Source organism: Rattus rattus, chromosome 5 (genome assembly GCF_011064425.1).
Source record: "Rattus rattus isolate New Zealand chromosome 5, Rrattus_CSIRO_v1, whole genome shotgun sequence".
Classification (NCBI taxonomy): domain Eukaryota; kingdom Metazoa; phylum Chordata; class Mammalia; order Rodentia; family Muridae; genus Rattus; species Rattus rattus.
In genome coordinates, this window is record NC_046158.1 from 49,168,545 (window position 1) to 49,181,377 (window position 12,833).

General features: G+C 45.1%; 1 protein-coding gene across 3 annotated transcripts in view; it reads left to right on the top strand.

Annotated features, from left to right (window-relative positions):
* Positions 1-1,957: 1,957 nt before the first annotated feature.
* The window catches only part of Pdk1 (pyruvate dehydrogenase kinase 1), a 28,995-nt gene continuing 18,119 nt past the window's right edge, over positions 1,958-12,833 (top strand). The window contains exons 1-4 of one of the 3 annotated variants that reach the window (XM_032903481.1): positions 1,958-2,269; positions 4,007-4,148; positions 9,279-9,350; positions 12,487-12,671. In XM_032903481.1, coding sequence (XP_032759372.1) covers positions 2,074-2,269; positions 4,007-4,148; positions 9,279-9,350; positions 12,487-12,671 — 595 coding nt within the window. In that variant the 5' untranslated portion in view covers positions 1,958-2,073. Of the gene's footprint in view, positions 2,365-4,006; positions 4,149-9,278; positions 9,351-12,486; positions 12,672-12,833 lie in introns of all 3 variants that reach the window. The other 2 variants (XR_004388004.1, XM_032903482.1) reach the window with 2 other exon arrangements.

Genomic DNA, 12,833 nt, shown 5'->3' on the forward strand with positions numbered 1-12,833 from the left:
TTACAGGATCTGATCCAACGAAGGACTTAATGTTAGAGTAGCCATAAAGACCCATTAAGAGAAAGACTCCGTCTGGTCAAGGAGATAGAATCTCTGACCTGGGTGAGATCTAACACTGCAATTGGGCCGTGTCAATCGCCTGGCCAAGGACTCTTAGAAAAGTGGATTCACCGTAAGCTATGCTAAAGAGAGGAAAGCAATATTTTTCCTCTAATGAGATACTGGACTTTTCCTTCCCAGAATTCCTCCTTCCTCAACCCAGTCCCTACAAACCAACCACCACGAGGTAGTAGGTCAGAGTCAGAAAGGCACAATTTCCTCCCCATCCCCCCTTCATCCTCCTTCCTCTTTGATGCTGGCCAGAACCTAAGTATGCTTTTCCCTGATACTTTGGGCTTCCTTACCCTTTTCTTTAAGGTCTCCCTTCCCACCCTGACCTCCATCTGACCTTCATGTCAGTAACTGGAACAGCAAGGGTTTTTGATTTTTTTTTTTTCTCTACTCCATTCTCCTCCTCCAGGCAGTGCTGAGATGCACAGCTTGTTGACCCTGGAGTGTTTCGGCTTTTGTTTTTAAATTCTAATAAAATTATCCTTGAGCTCTTAAATTCTTTTATAAATGAGACTTAAGAACCCCAAGAGGAGACCATAATTTCTACTAGATACTGGAGGAAAAACTATTTTTCTTTCTCTATAGTCAAAACCACCTGCTTTTGTTTCCAGGTGGACAATCCCCCCCACCCCTTTGTGCTACACAGCTTGTTGGATACAAAGTAACAGCTTACTTAAAGGGACTTTCACCTAATTTCTCTCTCTCTCTCTCTCTCTCTCTCTCTCTCTCTCTCTCTCTCTCTCTCTCTCTCTCTCTCTCTCTCGGGCAGGTATTTGTCTGTTTTAAGATAGGAGTCTATGAATCACAGGCTGGCATGACTTCGGAGGATTGACTTTAAACTTCTGACTTCCCACACTGTCACCTCCACTTGCAGGTCGCTGAGATTATAAACTTGGGCCAACAGTGTTTTGTGTTTGCGGGGGTTTGTTTTTGTTTTTTCCTTCCTTGTTCTAGGAATGAAACCCAGGGTTTAGGACAGGAGCTACATCCCATAATGTATGTGTTTTTACAAAACCCAAGAGTGACCAGCACGGAGCTGTGATGTCGTTCTCTGTGTACTTTACAGAACTGATAAGCTTCTCGAGAAACACCACGTGGTAGGGTAGCTTTCTTGCACCTAAGACACAGCAAATTTTAGGGTAGTTGGATGGGGACGTTACAGTGTTCAGAAGATGTGATTTCTTTTTGTGGGAATAGATGTTAAATATGCTCTAATCCTACATTCACTATTTCTGTACATCGAAAAGACGGAGCAAAGATTCTGACTTAAGATAATGAGTTAACAGGACAGAGAGTGAAGAGTTTTTAAGTATGGTGGCAATATTGTTTGCAGAAAGTGCGGGGACTGTCGTGCTGTGGAATTCTTTAGAGCCACATCCCCAAGTTCAACTCTTGTGCCACTGTTTGGCTGCACCTGCAAATCAAGGGCTTGCATGATCAAGGGTGTTTCGAGGACAGGCTCACTGCCAAGGACCCCCGCACAGTCTAGCGTTTTTTCGGCTGAGACTGGGAGGGCGGAGGAAGTACGAAAGATAGGGTGCGAAGGGTTGCGACACAGCCCAAGCTGGACCCTACGATCCGGGCTCCCAGGAAATAAGCAAAGCTTCACGGCGTCCTATCCCCTGGCCACTTGCTCCGGGTGGTTTGAGGCCCCACCCCACAAAGCTGGGCACCGCTCCCCTCTTTTCTTTCCCCGCCTCTGTCCTCCCCGGGCTCCGCTCACATGGGCGTGTCTTCAGTAAGGGGCGGTGGCTAGCGCTCCCCTTTTGTCCGCCTCCGTGCTCTTGGGGCTCCTCCTGCGGGGGCGTGGCTCCAGCGAGGGGGCGGTGGCCCCGGCGCTGACAGCAGCTCCCCGCCTCCGCGGCCGGCCGCGGCCCGCCACGTCCCGCACGTAGAGCCCGGGCAGCGGCATAGAGCGGCAGGTTGGCGCCGGGAGCCCCGGCTCCTCCGGCGGGGCTCGGTATGAGGCTGGCAAGGCTGCTGCGGGGCGGCACGAGCGTCAGGCCGCTCTGTGCCGTCCCCTGCGCCAGCCGTAGTCTGGCCTCGGACTCGGCCTCGGGCTCCGGGCCGGCGTCGGAGAGCGGCGTTCCGGGCCAGGTGGACTTCTATGCGCGCTTCTCGCCGTCGCCACTCTCCATGAAGCAGTTCCTGGACTTCGGTGAGGGCGGCCGCCCGGCCGTCGGGCCTTCGTGCGCGGGCTCCGTCCGCCCAGGCGCACCCCTCCTCCCTCGTGTCGCCTCCCCTGTGTCTTAGGTGCTTCCTTCCTCCCCGGAGGGTGCGGGCGCTGGCAGGCTGGGCACGTAACCGGGGCATGCGACTATAGTGTGCAAAAAAAAAACAAAGCAGGGGGCCCGCGGGCTGCAACCTTGCGCGCACGTGCGTAGGTGCGCGCTTGGGGACCGGGTGTCTTCCGGGAAGCCTTGCTCAGGTTCGAGGCCAGAGCTCCCACTGCTTTAAGGGTGGCATTCTGTAGAGGCGAAATCAGTGCCAGCACAGCGAGATCATTTGGAGTGGCGTGATGGCAGGAAAACAAGTTACTACTGGCCCAGTGCTTTCCTCACCAGTGTTTCCACCAAAAGCAAATTCGTTTCAACAGCAGTCTCAAGCACGTGTAAAGTGCATGGTCTTGGCTGTGTGTAACAGATTGCAGAAGGAACTGCAGAATTAGGCCTTTGACTTTTGTCTTCTCTTCAGGAGTAGTGAGGGGGAAAGAAAAATGCTTTAACATAAACTCTTAATATTGAAATCCGAAAGTTCTAGAATAGAAAAAGTTATCTAATGGGTCGTGCTGTCAGGTTCTAACATGGTTAGCCAGCATGAGAGATTAGTGGTGTGGCTAGGCACTTTATCTTATAGTTTGCAGTGACAGGTGCTTTTCCTTGTATTTCTTTAGTAAGGGAATATGAAAGGCCCCCGTTTTGTTGTTTTGTGTGTGTATGTGTTTTGCTTTCATTTATAAATGCCTATACTGGGGTGTTGTGGCATAGCAGTGTTCACCTTGTTCATGGATACACTATTAAACTCTGACAAGATGCTTTCCTTAATGATACTGCTACTGTTGACAAGATAGTTTCTGCTAAGGTTCCAACATCTGCAAGATTGAATTGGTTTCAAATGGATTGCTGAAATGTGACTTTTTAGTTCAAGTGAAGGTGCTTGCCAGGGGATATTCTGCCAAACATCTGGAGGAAGGGGCAGGTGATTTTCCCCGGAATCAGATAGCTGACTAGGTCCCACTTGATGGCTGCTGACGTGGTGTAGATGGTCTTTGCTCGCCTTCTATTGCTTGAAAACCTCTGTACTGACTGTTCTGGAGGTTAGTATTTGTGTCCAGTCAATCTTGACCTACTTGGGTCAGAATTTCTTTGTTTTTTTCTTTTTTTGGTTTTTCTAGACAAGGTTTCTCTGTAGGTTTGACCTGGAACTCACTCTGTGGATCAGCTTGGCTTTGAACTCACAGAGATCCACCTGCCTCTGCCTCCCAAGTGCTGGGAATAAAGACAAGTGCCACCATACCACTTCCCAGCAGGAGTCAGAATTTCTAAAGGCAGCATATAGAATGGTCTTTTCCCAGTTCCCTTCACAGGCCCTGAGAATTATACAGACACATTCAGTTACCTGAACTCTAAGATGGATGGATAGTAATCGTGAAGTATGACAAAGTACCTACATGTTGTACTGAGTAGTTGGAATTTCAGGAATTGGCAGGTCATTCTGGAATCAGGGTTATAGACGACCGGTTAGCTCAACTGGGCCTGGATATATCTTTGTTTCTTAGTCCTTCCTCTTACTATGGTAAATCTACCGTTATGGCTCTGCCAAGTGACTCCCTTCTTTTCTAATTCCTGATTGCTTGTGCCTTCTACTTACTGCCTTTCACTGTGCTTGCTTTCAGGGTCAGTAAATGCTTGTGAAAAGACCTCGTTCATGTTTCTTCGACAAGAGTTGCCTGTTAGATTGGCAAATATAATGAAAGAAATAAGCCTCCTTCCCGATAATCTTCTCAGGACCCCATCCGTACAGCTGGTACAAAGTTGGTAAGAGTCCATCGTTTTGTTTTTGTTTTTGTTTTTGTTTTTTTGAGATACGCTTTCTCTGTGTAGCCCTGGCTGTTCTGGGACTCACTGTGTAGACCAGGCTAGCTTCAAACTCAAAAGATCTGCCTACCTTCTGCCTTTGGAGTGCTGGGATTAAAGGCGTACACTCCCCAATGCTCAGCAGTATTTACCTTGTGTTCATATTTAGTGTTTATAGTTTCAGAGGCTTTGTGGAGTCTGTCCAAGGTTAAAGAAAATACTTCCACATATTTATTATTTATTCATTTGATTTTTTTTTTTTTTTTTTTTGAGTCAAAGTCTCATTATGTAGCTCTGGCTGGTCTGGAACTCACTATGTAGACCATGTTATCCTCATATTCAGAGAGGTCCACTTATTTCTGTCTCCATCTTCCTAGTGTTAGGATTGAGTGACTTATTTGAGATAGGGTCTCACTATGTATCTCTGGCTAACCTGGAACTTTATGTAGACTAGACTGGTCTCAAACTTAAAGAGATCTGCTAGACTTCTTCCTAGTGCTGAGATTAAAGGTGTGTGTCTAAGAATAGATTTACCACATGTGTGCAGGGGTCTGTGGCAGCCAGAAGAGGGCGCTAGATCCCTTGGAACTAGAGTTATAGGCAGTTTCTAGCTGCCCATTGCAGGTGGTGGGAATCCAATCTGAGTCCTCTTTGAGAGTAGCAAGTGCTCTTAACTATTGGACCACCTCTTTTGTCCTGCGTATACCCTTAAGTAGAATCTGAAGGCAGTCGAAACACCCCTCTGCTCTGTGTGTATCTTGTCTTCTTAATACTGTACTTCTTGGTTAAAATCTCTTGTTTTTAGGAAAACACATCAGGCCTGAGCTGAAGTATTGATACTAAATTTAAGATGTATGTTACTGTATCTGCAAGAGTGTTATATTCTAATGGAAAGTAGCGACTATTTGTTGATGGCTAGATACTTAATATACACATTTCTTTTTATTCTTTCAACCATGCTAGGTAGGTGTTATTAACTCCTATCACTGGTGACAAAGCTAAGACATGATATAGTCTTTGTCCAGGTGTGAGCCCAGACACTGGAGCCCTGGGTTTCCGTCCTGGATGAGTCTGTCTCTCTTACACCCTGGTGTTTGAGAATGGTGGCCTGCATCCAGGGCTGCACGTACCTTATTATAAAGTGAGTTTATTCTGGTGAAGTACATCTTTTTCTAAATTAGAAAGGTTAGGGGATGGAGATGTAGTTGGTAGAATGGTTGCTGGCACGTACTAGGTTCTGGCTTCAACCCCTAGCACTGCATCAGCCAGGGGAAGTGGTACACACCTGTCATCCCAGCACCCTTGGGAAGTGGAGGCAGAAGAATCAGAAATTAAAGGTCACCCTTGGTTACATAGCAAGTTCTAGGCCAGACTCATCTATGTGAGATCCTGTTGCAAGCAATAGAACGATCACAAAAGTTACAACTTTTCTGCTCCTTAGAAACATCTGTATTAATGAGTTCAGCCAGATGATGTAGTGTGCACACAGTTCTGCACTGGCCAGTTTTTAGTAACATCTGTATTAACAAGTTCCATGTGATGATGTAGTATGAACGTAAGTCCTGCATCGATCAGTTCTTTTGTAACATCTGTGTTAACAAGTTCAGCTTTTCCCTTTTAAAAATAGAAGTTATTGTAATTACCTGGAAACTGTAATTTTTGCCGAAGTAATAAGGTTTTTAAATTTAAAAAAGTTTTTTATGTGTAAGGGGGTTTTGCCTGGTTGTGTATCTGTGCACCAAAGGTGTGCCTGGTGCCTGTGGAGGCCAGACAGAGGTATCAGATACCCTGGATCTTGAGTTACAGATGGTTGTGAGCTGACATAGGGGTGCCGAAAACTGAACCCAGGTCCTCTGGATGAGCAGGGAGTTCTCTTAGCCACTGAGCGTCTTTTCAGCCTTATAATAAAAGTTTTAACTGTATGCATATTTTTTATGTGGTCACCTGTTCGTTTTTTTTTTTTTTCTTTTCTTTTTTTTTTTCCGGGGCTGGGGACCGAACCCAGGACCTTGCGCTTCCTAGGTAAGCGCTCTACCAACCCCAAGTCCCCAACCCCGTGGTCACCTGTTTGTATCCTTTATTTCTACTATTTATTTATTTTGAGACCGTCCTGCCTTCACCTCCCTAGTGCTGGGATTACAGGCCTGTGCCACCACAGCCTGCTTGTTAATTTTAAAGTGTTACTAACTTTATTTTAAATTTCATTTTACAAATTGTTTATGTGTGTGTCTGTGTGAGAGAGTACTCATGTGCTTGGATCCTCGTGGTGGTTAGAGAACAGTTTTGCAAGAGTCAGCCCTCTCATTCTACCATATGGTCCCAGGAATTACATTTTGTTAGTAGCTGGGGGACTGGTGCCTTTACCCATGAAGCCATCTTTCTGGTGCTCAGTCCTTGTTAGTTTGAGACCCTGTCTTGTGCAGGCCTGTGTGTCAGTGGACACACAGGCCAGCATGGAGAGCTCAGTGCACATGGGCTGACATGGAGCTTGCAGAGATTCTCTTGCTCTACTTCTTTGGAAGTGGGATCGCAGGAATTGCTACCGTGTCTAATGCCTGTGTCCAGGTCAAAGCCGCTTTCTTCAGGTTTTTGAAACAGGGGCTCACTGTATATTCCTGACTAGATTTGAACTTACTCTGCAGTCCAGGCTGACCTTGAGCTCACAGAGACCCACCTTCCTCCTCTGCCTTCCCAGTGCTGGAATTAAAAGTGTGAGCCACCGTGCCAGAGAGAAAAGGGTTAAACAAAATTTTTGTTTGTATGCATGGCCAGGGTCAAGTATGAAGTGGGAAAAAAATGTAACTGCAAAACATTTCCTGATTATGATTCCTGCAGACGCTGGTTTTCTCTTTGTAGGTATTATAGTTTGTGAGAAATGCTGATCAAACATTAATTTGAAAAATAAACAAGGGGGCTAGAGAGCCAGAGCTCAGAAGTTAAGAGTGCTTACCACTGTGTTCTGTTCCTAGCACCCATAGTGGGTGGCTCTGTCACCTGTAACTCTAGCTGCAAGGGATCCAGCACCCTCCTCTGGACTCTGAGAACTCCGGTACTCACATGTTCCCCCAACACACAAGTGCACATAATTAAAAATAAGTCATGATAAGAAGAAGACAAACAAGGGCTTGGAAAGTTGGCTCAGAGATTAAGAGTGTTTACTGCTCTTCCAGAGGACCAAGGTCACGCCAGCCATAGCTGCCTGTAACTCCAGCTCCAGGGCATTGGTCATGCTCTTCTGGTCTCTGAGGGAATACACATATACCCATTCACATGCGTGTAGACAGACAGACAGACAGACACACACACACACACACACACACACACACGGAGAGAGAGAGAGAGAGAGAGAGAGAGAGAGAGAGAGAGAGAGAGAGAGAGAAAGAAAGAAAGAAATTAAAAGAAAATATTAAGATGTAGAAGAATGACTATTGTGTGTTGGTCCCCAGAGGCTAGTTAGTTCATGTATGGAGCCACTGCAAATGTAGTTATGTGAGGAAAGTGGGTTAGAAAGTATCATGGGATACTTAGGAGAGAATGCAATCTTCTCATTCCTTAGAATTCTTCGTTTGAACTAGCTCAGCCCGTTTTTTGAAATCTGATCTCGTCTGTATAAGGGTAGGAATTTAAATATTCCCTAAAGACTACTTTTTCTTGCCAGTGAAGATTAATTTCAGGCTAAAGCAGGGTGGCAGCTATGAGAATCACTGGACTTTTGAATGCAGCGAGGCCTCTCTGGGCGGTGTGAGGCGCTCTCACGCACACATGCAGCATTTGGACTGTAGAGAAGATGACTGGATGACTGCGAATGTGTTTGCAGCTCCAGCCTGTGCTGCCCTAGTGTTTGTCTGTATGATGTTGAGAAAGTCATTTGGCCTTCCTCATTTCGTCCTGAAGAAGAGATCTCCTACCTTAAATTGTTGGGTGAATTAAAAACTTACATTTTAATTACTTTTGTGTTTTGTTCAGTGTATGGCAGGTTATAGGCTTCCAGTAAGTACTTGTTGATTGGACCAAAATATCTAAAGTTAAAGTTTTTAAAACATATGCTTTTTTTTTCAAGCTAGATTCTTAGAGCAAGGTATACCCTTAATTGCTGTGACTTGGACAAGCGTATATCCATGATCACAGTTAGTAGTAGTGGTTCAGTTCTCATGATGAAGTCTTTATAATCTGATTCAAAAACTCGTACGGTTTAGAGCATAAATCTCCATCTTTTCACTCACACTTGACCTGCTGATCTATGGTTCTGTGTGTTTTGAGGGACAAGTGCTGAGTAAACGCCAAGCCACACCCTCCTGGCCTTATCTGTGCTTTTTGGTTTTGAGACAGGGTTTCACTATTTAATTCTAGTTGTCCTGGAACCCACTATGTGACTAGGCTGGCTTTGAACTTGCAGACATCTATCTGCTTGCCTCTCAAGTGCTGAGGCTAAAGGTGTGTGCTACCATGCCCAGTGATTTTTTTAATGGTAAAATATGCATGCTCCTTCTCCCCCTTCTTTCTTTAAGTCTCTCTCTCTTGCATGTGTGTGTGTGTGTGTGTGTGTGTGTGTGTGTGTGTGTGTCTGTCTGTCTGTCTGTCTGTCTATGTCTATATGGTTTTATGTAATGTGTCTGGCTGCCCACAGAGACCAGGAGAGGGTATTGTGTCCCCTGGAGCTGGATTCATTGATGGTTGTAAGCCGTCCTCTGTGAGTTCTGGGAACTGAACTTGTGCTGTCTAGAAGAGCAGAAAGTGCTCTTAACCAATGAGCTGTCTTTCCAGCCTGAAAATAGGTACTTCTTATGCACCTAGTACTTCACTCATGTGGTAGGTGTAAAGCTCCTGTTTGAGGACCGGTATGTAGCTCAGCTGATGGAGCATTTGCTCGCACTCACAAAGCCCAGATTTGACCCCTAGGGCAGCTTGAATCTGGGCTTGGTGTTGTGTCTGGCTCCCATGAGACCCTGTCTGAAAAATAAGAAAAGAAACAGTCCTGCTTCAACTATAATTTCTAGGAGTATTCTAAATTTAAAATTATAATATATTAAAAGTAACCCTTTGTGCTTATTTTACAGTATGAGTAAACTCAGCTCTCTGGGTTGATTTTAGGTATATCCAAAGCCTTCAGGAGCTACTTGACTTTAAGGACAAGAGTGCTGAGGATGCTAAAACTATTTATGAGTAAGTATCATTGTATGGTCCTATTCTCAGTACAACTTTATATCCTTTAAAAATAACTTACTTAGGGCTAGAGAGATGGCTCAGCGGTTAAGAGCACGGACTGCTCTTCCAGAGGTCCTGAGTTCAGTTCCCAGCAACCACATGGTGGCTTACAACCATCTGTAATGAGATCTGATGCCCTCTTCTGGTGTGCATGAAGACAGCAACAGTGTATTCACATACATAAAATAAATAAATAAAAAATAATAACTTACTTAATTTCATTTTATATGCATTGGTGTGAGGGAACTGGAGTTACAGACAGTTGCGAGCCACCATGTGGTTGCTGGGCATTGAACCCAGGTCCTCTGGAAGAGCAGCCAGTGCTCTTAACCACTGAGCCATCTCTCCAGCCTCCAATTTTTTATTTTTTAAACACCACCACACAAATTTGGTTACCTTACTTTGCTATTGGTCCACTTTAAGGAAACTGATGAGCACTGAGGTGTCTTTTCCTGTACCACATAGTTACCGTATCCATGTACAGCGATCCACACAGGTACTGAGGACATCAAGACAGTATAAACCAGGGAGCTGGACTGGATGTAAACCGCGCTACACGGCCCTCTCTATTGTAAGACAGTTCAAATGTGATGACCAGGAGAAATCTAGGTGTTACCTGGATGCCTCTCGGTCTGTTAACCTGGGGAGGGCAGGCCAGTTGCAGACGGATAGACAGCTACCGGTACCTCACTGCTCGTTCGTATGTGCATGTGCTACCTGGATAGTCGGAAGTTCTCTAGTTTTAAACAAAAGTTTGCTGGGCAGTAGTGGTGTACACTTTTAATCCCAGCACTTTGGGAGGCAGAGGCAGGAGGATCTCTACAAGTTTGAGGCTAGCCTGGTTTATAGAGTGAGTTCCAAAAGACAGCCAAGGCTGTAACAGAGAAACCCTGTCTTTAAAAACAAAACAAAAACAAAAAAAGAGTTCACAAGTCTGGATTTTTCATGTAAGGTCTCTAATTTTGAAATAGCAACTGCTTATCCTCCTTTTGTTATATAGAAGGGGTATAAAAAAAAATCTCTGGTTTCTATGGTCTGCGATTTATAAGATAATGTAAATCCTGTACCCAATTTCATAATATGCCAGAGTTGATAAACCCAATTAATTACTTAGGGAGTTATCTGCTTGTAATGAGTGATGTTCAGAATATAAAGACCACTGCTGTCAGAAACTGACTTTCTTTTTTTTTTTAAGGAGGAGGTGCTATTTTTGTTTCTTTTTTTTTTTTTTTTTTTTTTTGTTCTTTTTTTTTTTGAGCTGGGGACCTAACCCAGGGCCTTGCCTTCCTAGGCAAGCGCTCTACCACTGAGCTAAATCCCAACCCCTTTTGTTTTTGGTTTTTAAAGGGAATGTCAGTACTGCACTTTTCAAACATGGTTTTGGTTCGAAAGTAATTCATCACATGTTCACTCCCTAGGTGAGTGATATCATTTAGTTGTTTAAAGCAACTCTACTGAGAGAGTGCATTTATACACAAAGATGGTTCATAGCTTGGGGTCTTGTAGCTAGTAATAGGCCTAGGAACACTGCAAGAGGTAAACTGTAGAATATTCTATGACTGCTACTGTAGAACCCTTAGAAGACCATCGTCACTGAGAGCTGAGCCTAGGATATAAAAATTCATGCGTATGCAGGCTCCTGTGGGTTTGTGTGGAGGCCTGAGGACAGCCTTGGGTATCAGCCTCTTGCCTTAGCAGGTCAGTTAGGCTAGACTGGCCAGTGAACTCAGTAGTCCTATCTGTTTCTCCAGCACTGAGGTTACAGATGTTTGCCACCACACTTGACATGGTGAGCGTGTGCATGGTGAACTCAGGTCATTATGCTTGTGGGACAAGCACTTTAGCAACTGCTCTGTCTCCCCAAACCAGCTTTTGTTTTCTGAGACAGGGTCTCCCATGTGGCCCAGGCTTTGGTGGAAACCACTGTGTGGTCCAGTCTGGCTTCTGGTCCACAGTGAGTTGCCTGCTTCTGCCTCTGCCTGGCGTTACAGGTGAGTCACTGTGCCCTGCTCAACAGGTTTCGTTCTAAAGAGAGGAACAGGAAGGTAAGTGAGGAGGGGACTGGGATATTGGGGTGTTTTTGAAAAAAAAATTTAAAATTATGTTTTGTCTTAATGGCTTGGTGTTGAAGTTTATTCCCAAGTAAGAATCCCAAAAGCGGGGAAATCACTGGAGCTAATGGCAGTCAAGCTGGTGCTTGAGGAAAGCGCTCTTTCAGAAGCGTGAATCCCGATGACTGGTCAGGAGATTGGCTTGCTGCGTGCATCACAATGGAGACTTCTGTCTGTTTTCTTATTCCCCAAATTGACAAAAGCAAGAAGGCAGTATGAATTGAAAATCTCTTTTAATCCAATAGTTTTCTTTTTCTCATCCACTTCGGGGGTTTTTTTTGTTTTTTTTTTTTTTTAAGACAGGGTTTCTCTGTGTAGCCCTGGTTATCCTGGAACTCTGTAGACCAGGCTGGCCTCAAACTCAGAGCTCCCCTGCTTCTGCCTCCCCGAGAGCTGAGATTAAAAGTGTGCACCCCCATCGCCCAGCTTCTCACCCACAATATAAATTCAGGGCGAACGAAATCAAGAGTTCTTCTTTTGATTTTCTGTTCCGAGCGGCTTCTTTTCTCTGAGCTCTAGGGAAGAGATCCACAGCCAACTTTCTTGGCTTGATTCTCAGCTTGATTCCTTAGGGGGTGTTTCCCTAGAAACAAGGAACTTTTCTTAGGCGGTGCGGTGCGTCTCTGGAATGCCGTCCTCGTCCTCGTTAGCGAGCCTCAGATGCTTAGGTGATGCTGGATAAGGGGACTCCACACTGTAGTATGGCTTAGGTAATACTGGATAAGGGAAACTCACGCCGTCCACAGTAGTATGTAGTGTTACAGGAATCCAAAAATTAGGTAAGTTTTATTTTTTGGGCTCCTTGTACCTTGTGGGTTGTGTGTATCTTACGAGTTGAAATGAATTTAAACAAGCGTGGGAGAAAGCCTTCAGTGGCTCTCCTTTCTCTGAAGGAGGAGGGCTTTCTGTGGCTGCGGCTTGTATCTTAGTATTGAAGTCACTTGTCAACATCTTTGGCCGTTCTGACCGAGAGGCTTGTTTAGATTCACAGACACAGTGATAAGGATCAGAAACCGGCACAATGATGTCATCCCCACCATGGCCCAGGGTGTGACTGAATACAAGGAGAGCTTCGGGGTGGATCCTGTCACCAGCCAAAATGTTCAGTACTTTTTGGATCGGTTCTACATGAGTCGCATCTCAATTAGAATGCTACTCAACCAGCACTGTAAGTGTCCCGAGCTTGAAAGAAGTGGCTAATTGATATGTGCAGCGAGCGCTCTTTAAGTTTATCTAGAAAATGTCCCTTTAGAGTGAGCATCACTGCTCTTCAAAGGCATCTTCATTGACCGTAAAATGCCGTCTTTACTCTTAGGGGAAATATTCGTTC